The sequence below is a fragment of the Ambystoma mexicanum genome, chromosome 5q (genome assembly GCF_040938575.1).
Source record: "Ambystoma mexicanum isolate Mex_15411 chromosome 5q, UKY_AmexF1_1, whole genome shotgun sequence".
Taxonomy (NCBI): Eukaryota; Metazoa; Chordata; class Amphibia; order Caudata; family Ambystomatidae; genus Ambystoma; species Ambystoma mexicanum.
In genome coordinates this window covers 641589248-641616109 of record NC_090933.1, presented here as the reverse complement: position 1 = coordinate 641616109, position 26862 = coordinate 641589248, and the positions used below count along the sequence as shown (strand labels likewise).

At 47.3% G+C, this 26862-nt stretch overlaps 1 protein-coding gene across 8 annotated transcripts in view; it reads left to right on the top strand.

The window, feature by feature from the left end:
• Nucleotides 1-26862, top strand: part of ASPH (aspartate beta-hydroxylase) — a 1438894-nt gene that overhangs the window by 490806 nt on the left and 921226 nt on the right. For all 8 annotated transcript variants that reach the window (XM_069621106.1, XM_069621103.1, XM_069621107.1 and 5 more), the window contains one exon: nucleotides 4859-5122. In XM_069621106.1, the coding sequence (XP_069477207.1) occupies nucleotides 4859-5122 (264 nt within the window). The remainder of the gene's footprint in view (nucleotides 1-4858; nucleotides 5123-26862) is intronic.

Genomic DNA, 26862 nt, shown 5'->3' with positions numbered 1-26862 from the left:
CTAACTACCGTCCCATTACAACGGTTCCATTTCTCCTTAAAATCTTCGATAAAGCTGCACACATGCAGATACAGTCTTACATGGAAAACAACTATGTCCTAGGTAAAAGGCAGTCTGGATTCCGCAAAGGTCACGGCACTGAAACTGCATTACTAGATTTGAAGAACCAAATCACTGAAATTCTAGATAAAGCCAAGCCGGCCCTCCTGCTCCTCCCAGACCCCTCTGCGGCATTTGATTTGGTCGACCATGCCATCCTCACAAACCATCTCACTCAGGCTGCACATTTCTCCAAACAGGCCACAAACTGGATCACCTCCTTCCTCGAAGGAAGAGTGATGAAAGTGTTTTCCAATATAGCAAACGCAGAGCCTACCACCATCAGGTATGGGGTCCCACAGGGCTCATGTACGGCTCCTACCCTCTTTAATCTCTTTACCAAATCTCTCTTTGATAAACTGGACGCACTTGGGATCACCTACACCAACTACGCTGACGATACCCAAATGCTCCTCTCGCTCACAGGACTCTACCATCGGGACGCTGTCACCCTCCAAAATATATACACCACCATCCAAGCATGGATGGCCACGAACGGTCTGTCTTAACAGAGATGAGACCGAAATTCTCATCCTTGTTCAAACATCCACTCTCACTAACCTGGACTCGCTGTACACCAATTTCTGCATAGACAATTGCCATCCCATTTCTACGCTCTGTCAAAACACTAGGAGTCCACATTGATGCCTCACTCTCCATGGACAAGCAAGTCAATTCCATTGTTTCTGCCTCCGCCCTGAGCACTAAGCTTATTAATGCCATCAAACCTTTCCTAACCAAAGAGAACTGCCTTTCTATTGCCAGAGCCACCATTGGAGCCAAATTAGATTATTGTAATGCGCTACTGGCCGGCACCTCCAATTCTAATCTTAATAAACTCCAAACAAAACAGAACAATGCACTAAGAGCAGCTCTCAGTATACCTAAAAGGGACCACATTTCTCAAGCCAGAAAGGCAGCACACTGGTTACCTGTCAAAGAGCGTATTACCTTCAAAATTCTTACCACCACACACAAATGTATCAATCTGTCAGCCCCCTCCTACTTGTCCGATACAATAGCCAGATCACTCGCCAACAGACCTACTAGACAATGTCACACCAACCAACTAAGGGTCCCACGCATCAAACGAGCTAGAGCGGGTGGAATAAGTTTACCCTACATTGTCCCTAAACTATGGAATGCACTACCCAGCATGCTCAGCAGAAACTTTTCTCTCTGCCTTCCGCAAAAAGCTAAAAACCACATTGTTTAACTAATACTTTCTTCCCTCTCGTTATCTACTCTTTTCCTCCTCTCCCGCAACTGCAATTCTCCTCTTGTAACTAAGTAATGACTTCACTGTATGTATAATAAGTCATTTTCAACTTCTGTAACAAGCGCCACGATGCCCTTTGGGCTGCCTGTGCGCTAAACAAATGTGAATAAATAAAAAGGAGTGGACTCTGGAAATAGCGATTATACAATATAGCTCCTCTGTTAAATCCCACAGTTGCCGAGATTGGTGAAGAGGGCACTTATGTGTCCTCCCGTGTACTGACCTCCCACACCCAATTGCCTACAGCCTTGGCATCCACTGGCCAGCAATTATTTGTGGCTGACTACTCCACCTAGACACTTACAGATGCTCACTCCCTAGCTCTTGATACACAGAGCACTTTACCCCCTCGACTCCCTCATCCCTCTCTCCCTGCACTTGCATGTTCCCGAATGCTCACAAGGCTACTAGGGCCTCCTCTATCTCTCACTGTTGTATTTGTTCTTCATTCCCATGTTCCCTCGCTGTTGCCCTGTGAGCGCTTTGAAACGCAAATTACTTGATGTGTAAGCACCTTGCAAATGCACAATAAATAAAATAGCCAGACTTGGTCCATTTTAGGAAGAATTCTCATAAATGTGCCAATTCCTCCCACCTTAGAGCCCTCCAGCTCTTTTGCTAAACTTTGGGACTTTGAACTTTTAAATCTGTGTGTTTTACTCTGGTTATTGAGTTTGACAACTCCACAGGCATCATCTTTTCATGTGTATCACACAGCAGTTCAGTGGCACAGGGAAACCTTTTCAGGCTTTCCCAAGGTTTAAACACCTTCTCTGGGATAAACTACTGTTTCCCAGAGTAAGTAAAGTGAAATTGACTTTACTAGTCTTTTTAAATTCCCAGACCCAGCGCACCATATCTTACAATAGTGCTGGAGGGGTTAATTGGTATCCCCTGTGCCTAGATACTCATGTAGCAGTCAAATGCTACCCTTTCCCCTCAAAATGGCTGGTGGCAGTGGTTTTACAACGAACTACCATGATTTTTTTGCGACCGCGAACACCCGTAGCGTTAAATCACAGGAGCCATGTTTTTCAAGATGGAGTCTGAGCCCCCTCTGTAAAAAAACTGGTCCTGGTCTTCTTTTTTCGCTGTTTCTTAGTGGAAACGTCCTTCTAGAGTTTTACTGTGTGCCAAACCAGGTTCGGTCCCTTTGTTAATCCGCCTTTGGCGGGCTTCAGGACTGAAGACCGCCTCTGGCACCAGAGTGTCTGGGGTGGGCAGGAAGTGAGGGAGGTGCCCGAAACTCACTGTGCTTTGTCTCCAAGGAGACGCAAATGCACTCTGGCGTGATTGGCTTGCTGACTGTCCGGCAAGGACAGCCACCCTGCTGGGTGAGGGGCAGGTAGGCTGGAATGAATGGGAGGAAACTGGATAAAAGACGAGTCACTTGGCTTGGAAGGCAGAGTCGACTACTGGAATGAAAGAACCAAAGACTAGCTTGAAGAGGACTGCTGCTGCAACTCCTGGACCGTTGGTTTGCCCAGTGAAGCCCTGCTGCAGGTCTGAATCGCTAAGTTCATCTCGACAGAGAAGCCCTGCAAGGACGACTTCTCCCTTTTGAGTTGGTGGGACTAATCAACTCGACACTAAGCCACCTGGATAACATTCTCAGAGCTGGTTATATTTGCCTCAGAGTGCTGCAGGAAACCGAATAACCAGGGAGAGGGACACCAGCTTGTGTGCTTGACTACAGCTACCGGAATTGAAGATTTGCCAGTTGCCAACTTTTTGACCAGTCTCTGTGCAGGAGCCCCAGATATCCTCCCTCTTGTCCCCACAACTGAGGCCCAGGAACAGCGAGATCTGCAGGAACTGCCAGGAACTGAGATCACCAGCTGCTTTTTTTTTCTTCATTTGTAAAGCGACCGTAAAATCAGACCGAGTACTTACCTCTCACAGTGAAAGTGCTTGAAACTTTCCCAACACTCAGGCCTAATCAGATTGTGTCCCAACATATGATTCTTCTTACTACAAACTATTCCTAAGGACTGTTGCAGAGACTTTCTGGTTTATCTACCAGAACTGCTTTATCCTATCCAAGACTTTGCCCATTGACTTTTGCTTAGCCTATTGAATTGAATTGACTATTCTGGTGAAATCTAAATATCTGCACTACCTAAGAAATAACTGTATTCTTCTATGTTCGGATAACCTATGCCTTTTTGATCCTCCTTCAAAGTATTCTGAGTGCCTCAAACTTAGAGTATACAGTACTGAAGTATATTTGTGTGATTGTATTGCCTCCGTTTTATGAATGTTTTATAACTGACTGTTACGTTAATAAGTATTTAACAAAGAAACCTTGAGTGTAAGAGTTTATTTGAACACCTGTGATTGTAGACCTCTCTGTAACATAATTACAGCTCACATTCCCTCTTTAGATAAGCCTGGCTGCTCAGCTCCGCTACCAAAAACTGTGTAGTTCAGACTTGTACCAAAAGTTGGTTTTGCTTACACCTGTAGTCCTAGTTGTGTGTAGTGGTCCCAAAAGGTACTGCATACAAACTCTGCCTAACAGTCCATAAACCCAGCAACATTGCTTCAAGGCAGACACCCTGCAGTAGCAGTTAAGTAAACCTTCAAAAATCCAAACGGAGTTTAGAAAAGTGCAGTAGACTTAGGTCAGGGCCTCCCCTAAATCTACACACACTCATGGGCACTACCTAATCCTCAATATAAAACTAAACCTGTTCTGTATCCGCTTATACCTACTACCTGTGTCACATGTGGGGATGATCACTGCATCCTTTTTTGTATCTATATATTGTGCTTAAAAGTCCAGCAAAATTATGATTAATTTTAAATGTCAAATATGATTCCAGCACTGCCCCCACTTAGGTTCTCAGGGATTATTTTTACCTGCTCAATGCAAGACTAATAAATCAGCATGAAACTTCAAACCTAAACCTTTCAAAAATTAGTGCCTCAGCCGTTGACTTTATGTAGAGGCTACCACCTATCTCATAACGGTGTCAACTATACATATAGAGCAAGTTTGGACAAACTGGAAGCTTTCCTCATTACTTTCAGGTGCCTACTCATTAAATAAGTAGAATACACTAGTGCAGACACTCTTCATAAGCATGCAACAGCAAGCAGTTAATGCCCACTCCCACGTCTTAATTTTCAAATAATACATGTAACAGTGCTGCCTTGATGTGAAATCCATACAGGAGTGCATTGCCAGATTTTTCTTTCTAATAAGGTTTTCTTCAATACATCCCAAGTGTTCTCACTTCTTGATGACCACGATGATAAATGGCCGCCAGGAGTATCACTTTTCTGGCTATGACTATTTCTTCTGCTAATTTCTCACATAATATATTTCCTTCTTTCGTAATTGGAGTTGAAATGCAGTGGGGCAGCTTATAGCACAGATTTACAGTACAATGAGTATTTGCAGAAAACCTGTAATCTTGTAGAGTGCTAACTAAAATAGCATTTTGTTAATGCAATTACCAACTATTTGAATTGCAGATGAAAATGAGGATGATGACTTGGAAGAAACCCCGCCTGTAGAAGATGAAGGAAATATGGAGACAGAATTTCTTTTGGAAGACTTCTTTGATGATGAGAAAGAAGAGTTGTCAGAAGATGGCCAATTCGAGGAGGATGTGCAGCTGGACGAGGGCGTACCAGTGGAACCTTTATCATCACATGATCTTCATGGTGAGCCAAAACAAGATCTTGAAGGCCCAGAAGAGGAAGAACCCACGGATGCAGGCGCTACTTACGAAGCAGGTGAGTGTCCGGTTAGGTTATATTAGAGGGCTCTCTATAGCATGCTTTCAACAGGAAACCGGCAAATGGATCTGGGATGAAGAGCTGCCTGGTGACATTAGCGGGTGAAAAGCCAGAACTTTAGAAATGTGTCAATTTGTCAGTGAGAGAATGCATTTCTTAGTAGACATGGTTGGATGTGGTAGCACTCTCGAAGTATATGGGAGTTGTTCAGTTTTCAGTTTTCTGAAAGGAGACTATTTTGTTGAAATATGCCATGTGCCAAATGCAAAACGCTTTAAACAGGATGATGCTGTGTGCAACATGGGCTTGATCCTTGGTCACAATAGTTTAAAAACTGTTTTTCGAATAGGAAAGACGATACACATCAACGGTCTAAACTAATAGGGTACCATGACCTTTTAAATTGGTGAATGGTCTTTCTACTCAAAGCCCTTCTGTCCCAGGCTAAAGTTGCTTCCCCTAGAGTCAAAATCAGTGGGCCTTCAGGTGTTATTTAGACTTGGCAGGATGGCACTCCTCTAAAATAACATCACAGTTGCTCCTGATTTGTCTCTGGGCCACTTGGGGATGTTGTGGCCTTGGACAACTACTTTCTGACGGGGCATGGTTCATCAGTAGCCACTGGGAGGGAAACATGGAGGTTCTAAGGTACTAAGAGACTCTCTCTCTCTCTCTCTCTCTCTCTCTCTCTCTCTCTCTCTCTCGCATACTCTGTATTTCTCCGTATTGTACACTCTGCTGCCCCATTAGGGTCGTAGGTTAACAGCTCATCTAGTTCCCATGCCCTTTGCACCCCTCCACAACTTGACTTGAGCTTGTCCCTTGGGAGTTGAGAGAGGCTTGCCACTTCACTACAGGGGATGTTTGTACCTATTCCATTCACCCTCACAAACCTTTTTAATTTGAGATATTTGTCACCCTTTAAACGTCTTCCTCTGGTCTTAAGCTGCTCTCTTCCTCCTTTCGCAATGTGCCGATGGTCTCGTTTCACTTTTCACTGTAATACCTTTTTACAATCTTCAACTAAAAAAAGTCCCCCCTTTTGCTTTGCATTTTTTTCGTTCTTTCTGCCTCACTTTTTCATTTGGTCTGTCAGTTACCATTGTTGCATTATTTCTGGTTTGCACATTCGAGTTTACCGCGTTTCTCTACTAAACCTGGCTATTGCCCTAAAATGGCTGTGCACAATATTGTTTGCTTGTTCTTTGGCCATATTGTAGTTTGGCCTTCTTTCTGCCCGCTTAGTTCATGAAAGCTCTTATAAGGTCATGGATTGTTGGTGTCTGTCTCTGTGTGGTGGAAGGGGGCTGGGCCTGTTTAGTCCCAGTCCACATCACTTGTGCCAGAAAGTATGCTTCTGGGGAGGATGTGAAACCATCCCTGATTTGACAACTACTGGCTGTTTGAATGGTGCAGATCCTTACCATTGGTGTGCTTGGACAGCTCGATTTTTGGATAGGAGGACTCCTGCATCTATTTCTGGAGATCTACTTTGGAGCCAAGAATCCCTTGAAGAAGAGCAACATGCTGATGATCTGAAGAAGACTCCTGAAGTGACGCACCATCCCCTCCTTTGTCCTGCCTGGTGAAGTGCTGCTCCTCTGCGTGATCTCCGAACACCCTGACCTGTGCATCAGCCCTTGGACTAGGGGACCAAGTAGTCTCAACGCCTTCTCAAGGATCCAGCCCTTCAGTAGTGTCCCTGGACTTCCCAGTGGACTGACCAGCTCTCCCCTTGGCTACTTCGCCAGAACTGTCACCGTTCTGTGTTGAAGACCAAACCTTTGGTGGTTGCCAGCTTGTGCCACATGTCACCTTATCCCTGGATTTCAGCTTCCTAACTTCAAGGCAACTTGTCCTGAGCAGCTGATGTAACCACGACTCAGATTCCTGTCATCGCCTGTAAATGGTGATCGTCGCTGGAACTCTCCTTTCTCCATCCCCCTAACGTGTCGTAAAGTGCATAGTTGGATTCTGCATTTCTTCACCGACAGGGGTTGCATCTTGCGTTTCCATTCAACCTGAAGAATCGTCAAACGCGCAACTCCTGGACACCTCTCGCTGGAACAAATGGCAGAGGATCGAGCCCCCAGTGACCGAATACAATTAACAAAGACATTTGTGGAAAATCTGAGTTGGGGAGGGGGCTGGGAGGGTGGAGATCAAGTAAGCTTGCCCCCCCCCGTCTTCCGTAGGATAACTTTCGGAACTAGTCACTTTGTCTTTCACCTATCTCCTTTCCACTCATCTTTGGTCGTCAAACCTGGGTCAGGTATCCTAACTCTGGATTAACCTTGGGCCTGGAAGAAAGGGTTAACCTTACCTTTCCTATGGTATATTATTGTAAAACTTTTAAGTAGTTTGAAACTAGTCCTTTGCATCCTTCCTAAAGCGAACTCGTACAGGTGAGAAACATTGGGTTGAACCCTGAGACTATTGGGCACAAGGCCCCATTCATCATAGGTTTTGGACTTCTCAAGTTAAGATATTGTCCTTATGCACTGGTTCCCATCATTGTACTGCAGCTGCATTACTTACCTGCGTTGTTTGGTTGAGTTATTTAATGAAGTCTAATAAGTGAACATGCCAGTGATTTTATATATTTGTTTTATAGAGTATTGTGAGATAGTACTACTTGCTATTTTCATTTTTTAGTGTGCTAAAGGACTAAGGTAAATAACTTATTTTACATCCTGTTTCCTTCATACTGCATGGGTGTCCCTTCATAGGGCTGGGAGACGGAACCTTTTTCACCAGAAAAAAACCTTGTTCCCCTTTAATTTTAGAGGCGCGCAGGGGTACGGCCCTGGGAGCATGCGCTGCCCTGACTCTGCCCACCAGCGCCACACCCCAGTCCCCTTTTCTGCATCTACTGGAACGGGCCTATTTCAACAGAGCTCCTGGGTATGGCTCTGCCATGTAATACCACACACTCTTCCCCGGATTCTTCTATCTTTTTGTCTTTGTCATTCAGGTACTTGGTCTGCGAGGGGTACTTTCCTACGTCCAACCCCGACGCTCTTTGCCTCCGCTGAAGGGGCCCTGAGCACTGCTGGGAAGGTTGTACCGTGTGCGACGCACTGACTCCACGCGCACTGAAGAACAGACTAGCTAGGTGGAGGGAGCTCTTTGAAAAGTTGCCTCCAGAGGACTTGAAGAACTTCATCAGAGATCAAGGCCCAAAAGAGGGCTGCTATTTTCAATCGCACCCCTTAAGGGCGACTCCTTCCCAAGGAAACGCCAGAGTACCTCTGGTTCTTGTACCAGCACACTCACCAAGGCTAGTCCAGCTACCGGCCTCGCGGCCGAGGGCAGTCATCACACCCTTCCAGAATCAGTGCCGAGGGACTGCAAGGTTCTTTTACTGCGTGTACACCCGAGGGGCAATGCCCTAGTACCAGCTCAATGTCCGAGGGGGGGGGGGCCCTGCAAGCAGCACTACCGGCAACGCTGCCAAGGACAATACGCCTTCCAGGCCTTGACCTGAGGTGCATGGTAGGCCTCATGCTCCACCACCAAGAGTCTTGGACGAGGCCGGCCCAGGGAGCCATGCACCACGACTTTGGCACGTGGCACACAACTTGACAAAATGGCCACTGTGCCAGACAACGTGCCTGCTCGGACCAGCCAGACACTCTGGCAGACACAGACGAGGTGGAGGACCCTGACACGCCGTCGTCTGCAAAGGCGTTCCACGACCGGCTTGCAGGTTTGGCTGAATATCTGGCTTTCCTCAACCGGAGCTCGAGCAGCCCGAGGAGGGGGTCTTGCCAGAAGTCCTCTCCCTACGACCCCCTACCAAGACTGGTATCCCGATGCAGGAGAACGTTGTTACCTTGGCAAAGAAGTGGTTGCTAAAGCCACACTCGGCCCAACCAGTCAATCGGGGCCTCAATGCCAAGTATAGACAGATAGAGGGGGATATACTCTTGTCGGCGCACCCTGAACAGCACTCTTCAGTGATCGCTGCAGTGCCACTTTACTCTAAGCCTCAGTCGTCCTTGGCCACCTCATCCTCAGCGCTGCTAGGCAAGGAGGAGAATATCTTGGAGGCATACAGGAAGAAGCTGTACTCCGCCTTGCTGCACCTGCATCAATGCAACGCGGATGCCATGCTGGAAGCTGCTAACCAGAGACTGTGGCGGGAAATAGCAGGCTTCCTTCCAGGGCTTCTGTTGCAGAGCCAGGCATGTTTAGGAGAGGCCAAGCTGGTAGCGCAGGACATCATGGAGTCCACTGTGGCCCACATCGATACCTCTGGCCGGGCCATCTACATCGCCACGGACATGAGGACGGCCTGGGTTTGGGCTACTAAATTTAACCCCGATGTCCAGGAACGCAACGTTGGAGGTAGCAACCTCCTTCACTCTACTACCAATGAGGAATTAGATAAAAAGAACAGCTCGCAAACTGTGAAGTCTTTATCCTAACAAAGGCCATGCCCCAGGCGTACACCTAGTCGCATCAATGCTCTGACAGGGGGCGGTTGTTGGGCGGGTTCCGGCGCTTCCAGGACTGCAGGTCGAGACAACCTGACTGCTCGCCCAGTCGCACTGGCGCAAACAAAAATGGGAGGGAGGGGGCGCAAGGGCTTCTTCCAGTCCCCCTCCTCGACAGCAGACTCGGAAGGAAAGAAAGCATGACTCTTCTCCAGTGGGGAGAAAGCTTGCCTTCCACGTGCAATTTCGGCGCCCGAATTTTGCAAACCCCTGGATCCTCTCTGTAGGGTCCTCTGGGTACCGCTTACCAGTCCCTCTGCTCTTCCTTTCTCCCCTCCACTCCCACAGAGTTGGACGTCAACTCTGTTGGTGGAGATCCGGTCGCTCGTCGAGAGCCAGGCCGTAGAAGAAGCCCCAGCCTCCCAGAGAGGTTTGGGATTCTATTCCAGGATTTTCGCCATACAAAAAAGGAACCAGGCTGGCCTGAGTTGTGTTGGACCTATCCACCCTCAACCTCTCTATTACTCTTCAGAAATTCAAGTTGGTTACGCCAGTACTAATTGCAGCGACATTAGACATGGGAGACTGGATGTGCTCCCTGGATCTGAAGGACTCCCATCTACACGTCCCGATTTAGCTAGCACATTGCTACTGCCTGCGCTTCAGGATCACCGGCTGCCATTTCCAGTACAAGGTGCTACCCTTTGGTGTCAGCTCAGCCCCCAGAGTATTTACCAGACTCATGAATGCAGTGGCAACCCTCCTCAGGGCCACCATGTCTATCCGTACCTGGACGACTGGCTCGTCAGGGCGAGATCTCAAGAGAGGGTTACCCATACTTCCTCTGCACTTATGAACACGCTCCACGAACTGGGATTTACTTTCAACCTCAAGAAGTACCAGATGCAGCCCACGTAGAGCCTCACCTTCCTGACCCTGATCTGGGATACGAGCTCCGAGAGAGTCTTTCCCTCAGAGGACAAGACTACGGCTCTCAAGAGAGCCACTACGCACTTCCTTTCCAGAGCAGTGACCTCGGCCTGGTGGTACCAACACTTACTGGGTATTATGGCAGCGGTCCTCCTGGCTGTGCAACACACGACTCTGGATGAGGTTACAGCTGCACATCACTGCCTCATGGAATCGGGAGAGGGGCTTGCAAGCGCAGTTTATCGGCATACCTCCTCTCCACTCTGACCTCTTATGGTGGTCCAAGGATTGCAAACTGCGGACGGGCAAGCCCTTCTGGCAGCGGTGCTGCAGGTCACCATCACTACAGACTCCTCACTGGAAGGCTGAGGGGGATAGGGGGCACTCTGGACAGCCACAGTCCACAGAGTTTGGACCCAACAGAAGCAGGAATAACCAACTGGATGGAGCTCAGGGCCATCTGGTTAGCCCTCAGAGCTTTCCTTCCTCTCATTGGAGGCAAGTCCGTCCTTCTCGACAAATCCACCAGCATGTAATATGTCAACATGCAAGGGGGAGGAGAGGGACCAGGTCCCTTCCACTGTGCGTCCTAACGATCAGCATGTGGGAATGGACCTTGGAAAACAACCTCTACCTCACGGCCATCCACCTCCTGGGGGAGGCCAACTTGTAAGCGGACAGGCTCAGCAGACTGGGAGAGGACAATTATGAATGGCATTCGAATGTCCAGGTACTGCAGGAGGTCTTCAACAAATGGGGGCACCCTTGGGTGGATCTATTTGCCTCCTGGAAGAACAGGATGTGCCATCAGTTCGCGTTGTGGCAGGGACAGGGTCCCGGCTCCCTGGGCGAAGCATTACAGATTCGGTGGGAGGGCATGACAACCTATGCCTTTCCTCCCACTCCCCTGGTCCACAGGGTATATAAACCCAGTCGATTATAACTTTTCACCAGATAGGGTGGAACATCCTACTACTGCCTCCGCAACAGAGGTTGAAGTGCTATATGCTGACTTCCTTAAGAGACTAACTATAAGATTTAAAATACAGACTCTGGAGTCTGAAGAGGAAACCGATTTTGTAAAGGAGATCTTAAATTAATGGAAATCTGCCTGACTATACCTCCTCTTAAAATCATTTGCAAAAGGCTCATCCCTTTGGCCAATCAAGTACAAACTAAGCTGGTAAACCATTGCATAGAGAAAGTATAAGCTGGCCACTAGTGACGCACTTTACATAAGGGGACATTTAAAGGTAGACCTACTGATGACTACTACTACACGAAAAAGGGAAGTGCCTCCCCTGTAAACCAGTAGCTACCCGACAAGGAAAGCAAACAGTTGGGTGCTTTTGGAAGAGTAATGGCCACATCGGCAGCACAAAGACTGAGTATTTCTAATGCTACAGCACTTATGGCACGGTGTAGCAGGGACCAGTGGGATGAGATAGAGCACTTCACAAATGAAGTTACTGAACCATTCTAGTCTGCCATGATTAAAGTAATAAAGGGAAAAAATGTGGTTAATGCCATCATTAGGAACTCACTAAATGCAGCAGATACGGCTAGTAGAATTATAGCTTATTTTTGGAGCCCCGCTTGGTTTAGGGGGGGGGGGTTATGCTTTAAATGGAGACGCAGTGGTAGTGCATTGATCTACTATGAAACCACGTGTTTGCCTGCCGAGAGCAAAACATGCACCCGGGGAACATCTAAAGCTCCTTGAGGAAGCAATCCAGGCATGCATCTTAACTGGAAGCAATAGAACACGTTCCAAACAAACGGGTAAATGCAGGAATTTCCTCTGCTTATTTTCTTGTTCTGAAAAAAGACAAGATAAAAGACTAGTCTTGGACTGAAGGCCAGCAAACAACTATGTAAAACCCCAGACATTCTGAATGACTAATGTGCAGGAGGCAATACCACTCCTAAAGAATGGAAGCTGCATGGCCACGTTAGACATGAAAGATGCACACTTTCATATTTCTTGATTGCAAATCGATAACAAACCTTTCCATTTTAAAATTCTTACTTTTTGAATTGCATCTGCACCACATGCATTCACCAAGGTGATTGAAGTAATTGCAGCGCATCTGCACCACAGGGTAATTCCTATCTACCGTGGTGAACCAGAAAGAGTCAGTCGAGGACATCACTTCAAGGGTGTTTATTTAAAGAAAAATGCCTATCTGTCCTTATTACTGAGAGGAATTTCACTGCCTATCAACTAAAGTAAAGGTGGTTGTCTTTAGTCAAAACAAAAATATAGTCCTCCGCATAAAACCCATTAACTATTTGGACCTACCACTCCAAGAAAAAAACAAATAAGTCTGAGCAATATGCCCAATGCTCAGGCTTCTTTAGACCAGTCTTACCTTGGTCTCTCGGGGTTTCTTCCTGAGTCCGAGTCCCAATTTTCGTTCCTGACAGTTCATCAAAGAAAAGTCTTTCTTTGGGCTTCTTAAGGAAGAATTAAAGTCTTTACAGAAATAAAATCTCAAGTTTTTTAAATGGAGGGGTGATTTCCCTTAATCCATCTCCACCAGTTGGTCAATCTCTTGCTAATGGTTTTTATACAAAGGAAGTATCCAATTTCCCCTTGTTCCTGCTCTTGGTTTGACTTATTGACCCCTCCAGGTTCCCTTTCTCTTAGAGGTTGCAAAGTACCACTTATCTCCATTGCGCTCTCCTGACCCCTCTTGCTGGCCCTCTGACTCTCATAGCTCTCTGGCCGTAAGGACATGTCAAGTGAACAAATCAAGTCGGAAGATGTTCTTTAAGGCGAGAGTCAAGTGAGAGGTAAGAGGCCAGAGAGGGACTGCATGCCAGTGCTTGGGCACAAGTAGGAAAAAGGAACGTAAACAAGCAGAGGCACAATTAACAGAAAAAGAAATTGCAACCAGAGAGTGCGAGAGGGAGACAAACTATATTAGACATGAGAGATGGGCAGGGGCTAGACAATGGAGTCATTAAAAAGTCATACAAAGTTGACAAGAGGATGAGCTTCAAAGGATGGCCACCAGGGTGGAAGGCCAAAGTAATAGAATCACAAGGAGAAAAAGTACAGAGGAAGTGTATTGCGGAGTGATGGATGGATTGATTGAAGAGGAGCAAGTTGGTAGGTAGACTAAAAAGATGATTAGAGTAGTCGAACAAACGAGAGAAAATTTGAGATCAGCTGAGAGGCATGAAAAGTTAGAAACCTACACGCCTTCGATATCAAAGAGTTTAAAGTGACCGGATTGATAGATGTGAGAAGGGAAGGAAAGAGAAGAGACCAAGATGATACCCAGATTACGAGCAAAGTAGAGCTAGGGTGGGACACAGGAGGACTAACATAGGAGGGGGAAGAGGGGTTGGAATAGTAGAAGCATGGAAGAAGAGACGTAAGTAGTGAGAACACATCCAAGATTGATGGAGAGGACGGACCAAAAGAAGAATGAATAGAGTCAGAGAAGGAAGAGAAAGATAGAAAAATCAGAGTTATCGGTGTAGAGATACGAGAACCAAAAAGACAAGATAATGGCACCTGGGGTAGAGGGGGTAGAATCGAGAGAACAGGAGGTGCTTAGAACAGAACCTTGAGGTACACCATGAGATGGAGTGAGAACGGAACAGACCAGGAGTGACCGACCCAAGAGAAAGAAAAGGAGCGAATCACGAGAAAAAAATAGAACCAGTCAAGAACAGAATTGCCAAAGACAAGATGATGGAAACAGGAAAGGAAGGCCATAATGGTAGAGCTTGTCAAACGCGGCTGATTAGTCAAGAAGTATTAGGCTGGAGGATACTTTCGAGTAACTAAAATATGGGAGAGGATCAGAAACAGCAAGAAGGGCAGATTCACCTGAATGGTGTGGGCAAAAACCAGTTACGATTCAAGTGAAGCCCCTGAGATCTCTGTTCCTTTCTCAGCCAAGCTTTGGACTGTGTGTTGACCTATCGCCTTTTCAGCGAAGACTGTTTCCCTACCATTTGTGTCCATTCTGCGATTATCTTGATTTGGGACACCAGGCAGTATTTGTTTACGTCCGGGGAGGCCAAGCGTCTTTGATCTTTAGGGGCTAGTAATGCTTTCCTATTTACCCTCGGTTTTGTATTGTGGAAAATGCATTTAAATCTGCTTAGGTGGGTGGCGGAGGTTCGACTGTGGTGCGTTAATATCAGGATGCGCAGGTGTCCATTTGTTGAGGAGGCTCGGCGGTCATTGTCCAGGGCACACCAGGGTGGGACTTACAGGAATAACTATGAAGAACGTCCAAATGCAGCTCTACAAGCAGTAGTACTACTTTGTTTCAAGCCGAGACCGAGACGCACTTCAAATGGTGTAGTGGGAAATGGAGTTGAACAGGCAAATGGCGGTTTGAAGAACAATAAACACCAAAGGCAGCGTCAGAGGGTCCTGTTGGTTCGCTCATTGCGGAAACATGCTATAATCACGATCTACAGTGGTTCGATGTGGAAAACACACGCATCTTGGTTGTTCTGGCTTTCAAGAGCTGTGAGCTTTAAATCTTTTTACTTTGAGAGGAGCAACAGCCTCTTCTGTGAAGATTTCCATGTTAATCATTGTTATTTTTTCTTTAAACCAATAGCGTGGTGTAGTGTAGTAAGGTCTGGGTTTTTTAGTTACCAAGTATGTAATGCATCAAAGAGTGCACTCCTTATCCTGCCCATTGCCTTCAGATGCTTGGAGTATTTTTTTAAAGTCACTACCTGTGGCAGAACTTGGAAAAACCATCCTGGCTTGGCAAGGTTAATCACAACCCAAGTTGAGCAAAGCCACTCTCTTCTAGTGTTTGACAAAGCAGCAAGGCTGAACTGAGGGGGAAAGGAGGCACTGTTGTTTAGCGCAGTAAACACTTAGCAGAAATGGCAAGTAAAAAGACTCGTACAGGCAGTTATAACAATCACGCTATTACAATGCTATACTATGTAAGGTAGCCTATCCTGAAGAAAAGGATGCAGAGAAAAGTAAGTTTACAAAACAAAAATGTGAGCTGCAGCCTGCACACAGCATCTAAAAGCAGATGTGAAAGGAAATGTGGAAAGCTTACACCCCATCTACACCCCAAATGAAGTCCTAAGTAACTAACGAGGCCCGAGATAAATATCTCCACGTACTGGAAAGTATCCTGCATGGAAAGTATCCTGCAACTTTTATTGAAATGGAAAACATTTCCAATCTGAGTTGAAAAGAACAGCATTTTAAAGCCTAGCACTACGGAATTGTGCCTGCATTCTTCCGTTGTCTGTTTTTATTTCCGTTAGAGGACTGAATCAGCTTTATATCGAGAAATATACTGAAATATCAAAATCAAGTTGGTAAAGGAGTTGGATTGACAAAGAAAAAGTTACAATGTACTGTTTCAGTTATGTTTTAGGTGACAATTGCAAAATGGACACAAAAAGGTGACTTTAAAATGCTTCATTTTGTGAATCAATCACCAGTTTGGGGGCCTAGAAACCATATGGTACTCTTTTCTCCAATCCCTAGCAACCCACAAACAGGGGTGGCGGGGTGGGGGGGGGGGGCGGGTGTGTCACTTGCTTCCAAAGAAGAAAGGGACACTTGTGCCCGGAGGCTGGATTGTAAAACATTAACACTTGCTTTTATTCTGGGAACCGGCTTTGCAAGCAATAAACGCACATGCTTCCTATTTATATCGTCCATCGGTCTCTGAGCTTAAGCTAAATTCCTTAAATATGAGCAGCGGTTAGTAATGGCCCCCTCTCCAGTAATCAAACTTGCCATCTCTGGTGATGGCTGGGGAAACATGTCATACCTTTTGGAGACTGTATGTCTCCTAAAAGTTCCTGGAAGCCTTCAAAGAGGACGGGATTTAAGTCATAAATTGGCCTGCTAGCTTTACTACAAAGAACTTTCACCATGACAATAGCCTTCACTGGAGTCATAAAATGCACCATCCCTAAACTAACAGTATGGGACACCAGAAGTTCTGCTACTTGGCAGATTAATTGGACATGCCATGTAATATTTTGTAAATAAGAAATGACACCATTGAAATTATGGTGGAAATTGCATTGTCGCTTGTAACTATTGAACACAAGGTCGTAGAGATGTAATATTTTATTAAAATGTTCAACTTCATAAGCTCTTAGATGGATGTACAAATAATTTTTGTAATATGTTAATTATGCAAATTGGGCAAATGTAGATAGTTTTGCACACGTGATTTATATAGCCTAGCGTCCATGCTGGCGAGGCTGTTATTCGAAGCTGGGGAAGGAAACATTTTTTTGTACAGGTGTTGGTGTGTTAAAAGCAAAAAATGTTAACACAAACATCCCATGTCGTACCGAGATGAAAATTGCATTATTTGATTTGTCTTGGTGAGAGCAATCTGATAAATAGATGAGTAAAATGATCACATGTGTTTAATATACCGTTTTTGAATGTTACATGGGTTGTGATGTCATCTTGGAGTTTCTGACCTTAATGGTTGATAGACAGGAAGAGGGATGTAAAGGAGAATTAATAGCAGAAAGGAAATGGAATAAATTGCTTGAATTTTTGACCCATTTTGGGATTACTAGCAGTATATTGTAAGAAGGCCTACCTGGAGTTAAAGTACCATGCCTTCTTCAGTGGAAGAGACAGTAGACTGGGTCCAAATATAGAATGGGGAAGGGAAACAAGTCTGTGTAGGCTAGCAGCCCCCATCTTGCTGATTTGATGCCTGCCTGTTTTTAGCGGGGGGAGTTGAACCAGTCCTTAAGATAGTGCCCACCTGTATCTAAACCAAAAGAAACTCCTCTATGTAAAAAGCCATGGGGAAATAATTCAGAGGGGGATCCATCTTTTAAAGGGAAACAGAATAAATGGCAGCACGTTATGTGTGACACATTGAGGGGGGGATATATCAATTGACTATTCTAAGAAGAGTATTTTCCTTTTGGAATTCTAGATTTGATAGGATAGGTTTGATGGTGTGTTTGCAAGATCATCCTCTCACTCCTGCTCTGTGTAAGGTGCCTAACATAGAAGTAGTATTTTGGAGGTCAAAAGGACATCTCACTGTGTGCATACCTACAAAAAATAATGTAATTTAAGTCATTCCTTGGGTGAACCACAAAGTAGAATCCTGTTGGTGCTGAATCGCTCAAGACAAAAGGGACAGGTTGATTGGTTACCCATTTTCCAATCTAAGTTGTCCATTGAAAATGTGAAATGTACCTTTCTCCATCATGGGGTCTGGCATGGATTCACATGTTCATGAATATTCCCCCTCGTCTGGCTGGGAATCCTAGGTAAAAGAAAAAACAGTTTGTTTCATTTCTAAACTCTTTCTCCTATAAACCAATCACTGAGCTTTTTGCGTTTTTTTCACATTTTTGGTAGGAAAACTGTTTTCGGTTCAATCGAGCCTGTGTGCTCCATAGCTTATCCTTCCGATTAACGAGTACCCGTTTTTCAGCATCTTTCATCGTCCCTCAAGGGCAGAAATTGTCAAGTGTTTCTTCTTGCAAGCTTCCAGAAGGTCATCAAGCCTACACCGCATTGGATCATGTTAGAGGAGAAGGACGGAGCTTCCCTCTTCAAGCTGTGCATCAGCTGTAGTTTGCGGAATGTCTTCAGACGACAAGCATTCCCAGTGCATGTATTGTCTACACCAGATGCATAAAGAAGATTGTGAGATCTGCTGTAGCTTCTCCAAGCGCACGATGAAGGATCGACACATCCGGTTGGCGGCGTGGCTCAAGACCAGGGCCTCTACCCTGGGTGATTCACAGGGGCATGCTGGATCCAGCCAACCGGAGCGGCCTTCCAAGTCCTTTGAGGACGCTCCATCCGTGGGGGCCCAAAACAAGGCCAAGCACAGCAAGTCCGCTTCCGTCGGGGTCGCCGTGCAAGCGGGTCCCGCAACGGTCAGGGCGCATGCTTCGACTCTGCCTCGCTATCCAGCTACCGCTCCAGCTCTTCATCCAAGAACGTCTGCTACTCCGGGAAAGCTGCAGTAGACTCTGGAGAAGGCCAAGCAGGGCAAGGTGTCCAACCTGCCCGTGAAGGAGAAGGCCAAGCAGGACAAGGTGTCTGACCTGCCTGTGAAGAGCCAGGTGGTCCTGGCCAAATTGTTGTCCTCAATCGAGATGGTGGTGGCCTCCCTTTTGAAGGCAAAAGGGGCTGACCCAGACCAGGGTGCCCAGATGGCAGCCAGAGTGGCTCTCCCTCCCAGACAGGAGGATGCCAGACCGTAGCCCGAGAACGACCCCTCAGGATCCGAAGAGGGGCGGGGGGAGGGAGAAGAGTCCAAGGAACGGACATGTCTTCGTCCGATGGGGAGGAGATACTTTCCGTCCACACCATCCAGGATGGTAACGACAATGGGAATGTCGGGGAGATGCCCAACGGAGGCGGCGGCAAAACCGTCGGCAGGGATGACGACATGGGCACTGGGCCCAGGGTACCCTGTCCCCAAGGTGCCTCCCAGCAACCTATCGCAGGATATCCTCTCGACCCTCCACACGCTGGTGTCAGGGATTCAAAGGAGGATGCCGACGGCACCACCAGTGGTGACCCCATTGACACTGGGGCAACCACCGGCAAAGAGGAGATTGTCATCTACAATTCCATTCCAATAATTGCTGCCCTCAAACTCCCCCTAGGGGGAAGGACATGGTGACAGCGGACACGGACGACGACGCAGGGATGGGAGACCCTGTATCACCGCCGCCGAGAGCTTCTCCACCGAACAAAGTGGGATCCTTTCATTCTATGATCGCCCGTGTGTCGGAGCTTTTCCAACTCACCCCGGGGGAGAAAAAGGAGGCTTCCTTTACCAGTGCCGGGAGGCGAAGAGGAAGACCACCCTGTCGGGGTCCCCCTCCTGGATGACATTTGGGATGATGGGCTGCCTCTGCTGAAGAACCCCGCCTCAGTCCCAGCGAAGAGAGACTGACTTGAAAATAAGTACCAGGTGCCGGAGTCTGCGCCCAAGTGTCTATGGTCTCAGCCGTTGCGGGACTCGGTGTCAGTGGCTGTCAGGAAGAAATTGTCGAGTTCGTCGTCTTCACCTCTTGACAACGAGGGGAAGTAATTGGATTCCATGGGTAGAAAGTTCAAATACTCTGTGGCGACGATGGTCAAGGCAGCCAACGCCTTAGCGATCTTGGCCAGATACAACCGGGAGCTTTGGCACAAGATGTCTACAATCCTGGATTTCCTCCTTGATGAAAAACGGGCAGAGGCTTTGGAGATCCTCCAGGAAGGCGAGGTGGCGTCATACCAAACTATCACAGTGGCCCTGGACATTGCGGACACAGGGTTCCACTAGATGGGGAAACTGGGTTTGCCTTCCCCATCATGACTGGCTCAAGGCCACCAACCTTTGACACCAGGTCCAGACGAGGGTCCTGGACATGCCGTTCGACAGATAACCTGTTCGGGAAGGCCGTTGACGAATCCCTCCAGGCCCTAAAGACCGACAGACGGCCCATGCAGGCACTGAAACACCGGCCATTCTTTTCGTTCCTCAGCAGGGGAGTCTAGCAGGTCGTCAAAGGGTTTTGTCAGGGGCACATCCTCTTACTGCCAACCCTCCCATTCTTCTATCCAGGAAGTCAACAGGGGTTGCTCCAAGGCCTTCAGAGGTGGCTGCTGTCAAGGGCCCCAGGGTGGCACACCGACCTCCAAGGAGGACTAAACTGGCCAAGACGTTGCGGCCCCCACCCATGCACCTTGGTGGGAGGCCGGCTGGTGAACTTCGTCAGCGTGTGGGAGACCATCTCCACCAATCGATGGGTGCTGGAAGCTCTCGCCCACGGACACACTTTGGAATTTCAACTGAAATGTCAATGAATAACACCGGTGGTCCGGCGGGTACAAAACGTCCCTCAGCTGCTGCTGGAAGTTCAGGCCATGTTAAGGAAAGGGGCGATAGAGCTGGTTCCACAGCGACTCCAGCGTTTACTCAAGATACTTTCTTGTATGAAAAAAGACTGCAGGCTGGAGGCCCATTCTTGGCCTACGACGGCTCAAGTATATAAATTCCCAGAAGTCCAGGATGGTCACGCTTTAGCTTGTGCTCGGCAAGCTGGAGGAGGAGGACTTTCTGTTGTCGTTGGATCTAGAGGATGCATACTTCCCGTCCCCATAATCGAAAAACATTGCAAGTTTCTGTGCTTTGTCGTTCAAGGGAAGCATAACCTGTTCAAGGCTCTCCACTACGGACTGAAGTCAACGCCCATAGTCTTCACCAAGTGCCTGGCTCCGGTGGTGGGCCATTTACGACTACATGGGATTCATGTGTATCCTTACCTGGACGACTGGCTTATCCAGGCCAAGTCAAAAGACATTGCCGTCCATCACTCGACGAAGACCGTCCGACTACTGACGGACCTGGGGTTCTTGTTGAATAATGCAAAGTCCTGCTTGACTCCATCGCAGGACGTGCTGTTCCTGGGATCTAGGCTCGACCCGATGTCCTGCCTGGCGTCATCGGAGGAGAGGATAGTGGCCATCTTGGGCAAGGTGCAACTGAGGGTCGCCATGGTGAGCACCATCAAGTCACTGCTCGGCATGATGTCATCATGCATATACCCGATTCGGCTCGGCAGGTTGTGGATGTGTCCACTACAGGAGTTCCTCGACGCTCTTTGGGTCCAGGTGTCCGGAGGCTTCAGGACACTCGCCCTCGACGTGGAGTTTCATTGAACGATAAGGTGGTGGGGCGGGTGCTCCAACATCGCCGGAGCCATGGACTTCCAGAGCCCCCTGTACCAGGAGACGGTCACGGCGGACGCTTCTCTGGAAGGATTGGGAGCCCACACTGGATGTCTTCACGCCAGAGGTCTGTGGCTGCCGGAAGACAGGACGGTACACATAACGTCCTGGAGCTACGGGCAGCGTTTTGGGCCCTCCGGTCGTTTCTACCGCAACTCAAGGGCAAAGTGGTGAGGATCTTCACGGATAACACCAAAATGTTTTCCATCTGGAAGCAGGGCGGGCACCAGATGCCCTGCGCTCTCCAAAGAGGCACAGGACTTGTGGCACTGGGCCGTCGCCCAGGGGGATGTTCCTCATTTCGTTTCACCTGGCAGGAGTAAAGAACACTGTCGCCGACTCTCAAGCAGGGAGCTGCACTCTTGCGACAAGTGGGACCTTTGCCAGGATCAAGTGGACAACCTTTTTTTCTCAAATGGGGTAGTCCCCAGATCGATCTGTTTGAGTCAGTGATGAATACCAAGTGCCGGAGGTTCGCCAGGAGGTTCCCCCGGCCGGGGAACATGTTGTGGGGGTGGGGGAGGACGCATTCTCCATCCCTTGGGAAGGCCTGTTTCTGTATGTGTTCCCTCTGTTCCAATACTACTTGTACCGGTGCAGGATGATCCTCGTCGCACCAGCGTTGCTGAGGCAGATGCATGTGGGCGTCCTCTGCGGTCCGCCAGGGAAGGAGGTGCAATTCTGCACCACGAACCAGGATTGCTGAACCTGAAGGTCTGGCTCCTACAGCACGAGTTTGGTGGTTACAGCTTCCAGCGGATTGCAGGGAGGTACTTGCCAAGGCCAGGGCGTCGTCGACTTTGCAGGGCTCCGGACACAAATGGAAGCTTTTTGCGACTTGGTGCCGGTTGCAGAAGCTCAACCCTCTGAGGGTCACGACTCCTCAAGTACTTTGTATTTATTGTCATTGGCTAAATCGGGGCTGGCACACCTCCATCATGGTACATCTGTCGGCTATCTCCCGCTATAGCAGGGCTCCGGGACGGCCTTCACTGTGGTCACACTGTCTAGCCAAAGAGTTCATCAAGGGCTTCTGTTCCTGTACAGCTCTGCAGATCCTGTTCCTGAGCCTTAGTCATGGGGGGCAAGAGGGAGGACGTCTGGGGACTCCTGCTCTGTAATGGGAAGGTCAGCGGCAGCAGTGTGGAAACTTAAAGTCAACGGTTCTTCTGTGTTTCAGCTCCTTGCGTCTGACAGCAAATGGCAACACCACGGTTCCCGGATACCACTTCAGACTTTCCTCGCAGCTGGGTTCCAGCACTCTGTTGAGGTGGCTCAGGCTTGAGTCCTACATCAGGGAAGTCCGGAGGATCTTCCTAGCTCTCTGGTCTGACTTAAAAGCAACGCACACAATCTGGTGTTCCCTTCCCTGGCACTTCGGTTCCAGCATCAGCAGTTGAAATACAGCCAGCTTCGGTAGGATGTCCAGACGGCCCTACTTTGGAGTTGATTGGTCCCACCAACTCAAAGGGAGAAGTCGTCCTTGCAGGGCTACTCTAGTCGAGGCAAATTCGGAGCTTCAGCACAGCAGCAGGGCTTCACTAGGCAAACCGACAGTCCAGGAGTTGGAGCAGGCGTCTCTTCAAAGTCCTTCTTCAGATTCCTTCGTCCAGTGGTCGACTCTACCTTCCAAGCCAAAAAGCCTTGTCTTTTATGCAGGTTTCTCCCATTCATTCCAGCCTAGCTGTCAATCACACAACAGGGTGGCTGTCCTTGCCGGACAGTCAGCCGGCCATTCACCTTTGGGTGCATTCCTGTGACCAAGGGGATTAAGCACAGGGAGTTTCAGGCACCTCCCTCACTTCCTGCCCCTGCCCGACATACTGGAGCCAGAGGCGGGCTTCACTCGTGAATCCCACCAAAGACAACACATCAAAGGGACCAAACCTGGTTTGGCGCGTAGAGTAAATCTCAAGAAGGACTTTTCCAACAAGAAATGGCGAAAAAAGAACAGGGCCATTTTGACGAAATGGGCACCCATGGGCCCCTTACTGCAGCTGCAAACGCAGCCCACTGTAAAAGCACACAATGGTAGTAAAAAGTAAACCACTGCCACCAGCCATTAATTGTAGAAAGGGTAACACAAAAATGTTACAAGAGAAACTAGACAAAGGGGATACTAAATAACCCCTCCAGCAACCTATTGTAAGATGGTGTATGCTGGGTCTATAAAGTTAGAAAATGTAAGTAAAATCAATTTAACTTCTCTGCTCTCGGAAACAGTAGTTTCACCAAGAGAAGGTATTTAAACCTTTGGGAAATCTAAGACTTCCCTGTGTCACAATGTAAAGATGATGCCTATTGAGTTTGTCCAGCTCCAAAGTCAAAAGAAACATAGAGAATAAATTGCATTAAAATTACATGAGGAATAAAAAGTCCTAAAGTCCTGCAAAAGAGCTGGGGGTCTCTAGGGTAGAAGGGAATTAGCAAATTTCTGAGAATTCTCCCTTACAGCTGTCTTTTCTTGTAGTTCAGGGCCATAGGTATGTTTGTGCTTATGAATATACTTTGTTGACATAGAAGGTTTTGGCTTAAAAATCTATAAAGCCGCAACATAAAGGCCTCTAGTGTGTTTCGTTCGAACATAAGGTGTTCATCTTAGCTTGAATATGATTGTTTAGATCTAACAATTTAGGCGTCCGGCGAAACAGATTTCTTTCTGCCTTTGGGTTAAGATGAGGTTGCCATTGTAACAAAACAGTGAGTTTTTTCTGTATTACATGGCAAGCTCCACCTCCAGGTTAATAAAAGCAGCTCATGATGGCTGTTTTTGGGGAATTATCTGAAATCGCTCAGCAACTGCAAACACATTTCTATCAGTAGCTTCTTGATGGAATCTTTTCCAGGTGCTATTTGGTGGTATGCCGGCTGGGAATGCTCCATTTAACATAACTAGCTGCCTGTCGCCCATAAGAGAAGACGACCGTTATGCAAGGACCGATTCGGCAGTAGTTGTTTTGGAGATGCAATGGGCCTCATTATGGGTCTGGCGGTAACCCTGCCGGTGCTACTGGCGAGGTGCCGCCGGACATGGAATAATTTACTGGCGCCTGACTTCCCTGTACCACCGGGCTATTACAAGTCCGGCGGCCAGGAAGTCGGGCGCTGGTTCATTTGTTAATCCCCATTTCCATAGAGTCCTATAGGACTCTATTGGAGTGGGGACACAAGAGCACCGGCACTGTTGGTAATGGTGCCGGTCCTCTCGTGACAAGTCTGCCTACCGTGGCCACTGCACCCGGCAGGGAAGCACAGCGGCACCGGCAGGCAGACTTGTAGTCTGCCGGTCTGGAAACAAGCGTGCTGATGAATTTACCAGCACCCTTGTTTCCGGACCGCCAAACTTATAATGAAGCACAATGTATGTTCAGGTCACCAAATAGAATTGGGTGTTATGTATGTGTCAGTTATAACAAGATCCAAGATGTTTTCCAAGTCGTGATAACATTTGTCTACCTTTATGACAGAGTGATTCCAATAGACATTTTTCAGTATTATTGTCTTAGCTGCAGACCTTATCTTGGCCAGCTCTATATACATGATAGGCGTGACCCAAGATTCCGGTTGGTGTCCAGATGTTCTTTTTGTGGCAATTAATAGTCCAGCTTAGGTCTTCCTTTGGAAGGAACTATTGAGGGAAGTAATACGGTGTCGTGGCCATCCCAAGTGGGTGGGTCAGATAGCCATATTTCTTGCAATGCAACAATATCGTAATTGTTCAGGTCATTTATAGGCGTATTCATGAGATGTTTGAAGCCTAGAGCATTCCAGCTGGCTAAGGTATAGCACTGAGAGTAAATTGTCTTGGGATTGTTATTTGTGGTTCACAGATCGTAGGAGTGAGTGATTTGCATCTCTTGTAATTGTCTCCATTTGTCATGGGAAATGGGGGAAGTGTTGAGTACATGTGACTTAGTAATGATGGAGTTGTTCTTTTGGTGCAAGTAGTTTCTTCAAACTACCTGGAATCCATGAATGTATCTATTGGGTGTTCTTGGGAAAGGAGGAAGCCTTAATCAAACAATGAGGCTCTTGCTTGCATACAGTATTGAGGACAACTCCAGATTGTATCCAGAGTCTTGCTATAGATAAATCTGAGTCCCACAAAAATTCTACTCCATCTATATCCGACGATGACTAGCCTTCTAGACTAGGGATGACGCTGAATATGTTCAAAATGCTAGTTCTGTTTGTCATAGGTCGGGTATGGGCTAGCTCTGCATTATATTGTTAAATGATGATAGTGCTGCTGTACAATGTTCCGGGCCTGCTTGGGTAAGTCCATGATATTTATTTTTGTTTTCAATTGGGTATTGGGCGTTAGGTTGTTAGAAATTGAGTGTGATCAGGTATCTTGGGCTGAGTGAAGGTGAGACGTTAGTTCTTCATTCGGATTTCTGTAGACGTCTTTGTTCCAGCATTGGGAATCTATTGCTATCTTCGAAAGAGGATTGGATTGGGAAAGCGACTGGCCCCGGAGCTGGAATTGTTGCAACTGAAGCGAAGGCATTTTTCTTCTTCTGGTGCTTGACTTCTAATATAAGTTTGTCGAGTGGCCCATACTGCAGTTCGGCTGCAGAGCTCTTTCTGGTACTAACGTTCTTGTTCTGGACTATGTTTGCGTATTTTTTGGTGATTGCGCTTTTGGCTATTTCAACTTGTTTCTTGGGTAGTTGCAAGCAGCGTAGGAAATGTTTCGAGCTGGAACGCTTTTATGTAATTGCTTTCATTTTTATTGTTTTTTGGGGGGAGGGAGGGAATTGCGAAGACCTTACAGATTTTTTCTTTGATTTCGTAAATATGGTAAAAGCTGGTTTGTCTGTGATCTGATTCAGCGGCTGATGTTCTGTTGCTGAATGAACTAGTATATGAATCGCTTTAGAACGTGTTGAAGTTCTGTGTTTTTGTCGGGTAGATTGCAACGGAACAAGATTGTTGAATGCGCATCGGGCAAAGTGTCTGCTAAAATTAGAGGTTTGAAATTTTGTATGGTCATTTGGAGCAATGGACTTGCGTTGCAGGAGTTGTAAAATAAGATGTTTGCGAGTTGATTTTGTTATCCAAATTCTCAAATAACTTGGTCAATGATAGGAGAGCTATGGGCATGGCTGTTAGAGCCAAATCCACATATGGGGCTAATATGATGTGGGGAGAGGTAGATAACTGGGTCCGTGGGAGGGAGGGTTGCTTCCTCAGAGTAGGATTAGCAAAGGAGATCGACAGTGCGTAAGAGTATGGGAGAAATGTGCAAACATGGTTGTGGATTGAGAAAGGTTTGTGGCACTTGGGATTGCGGGAGAGGGCAATCGATTACTTGTAATTGTGGCCATAAATGGCCAGCAGGGCTTAGATTTCCTGCAAGGTGGACAATATTCTTGTGGCCTCATAGTGGAGGTCCATACCTGTTTGTGGAGTAACAATAGATTGACAGGTTACAGCCTTCAAAAGGTTCGTGGTGGCGTTGTGGTCATTGGATTTGTTATGAATTTGAGCCACAGTGATGGTTTCAGCTTGCTTACTAGTTTTGTCCACGTCGCAGATAATTTCAGTTGAATGTGAAATGGTGACGGAGGGGTTGGAGCTGTAAATGGAGCCATATCGGGTGGCCTAGTAGTGAAGCTGGCTGC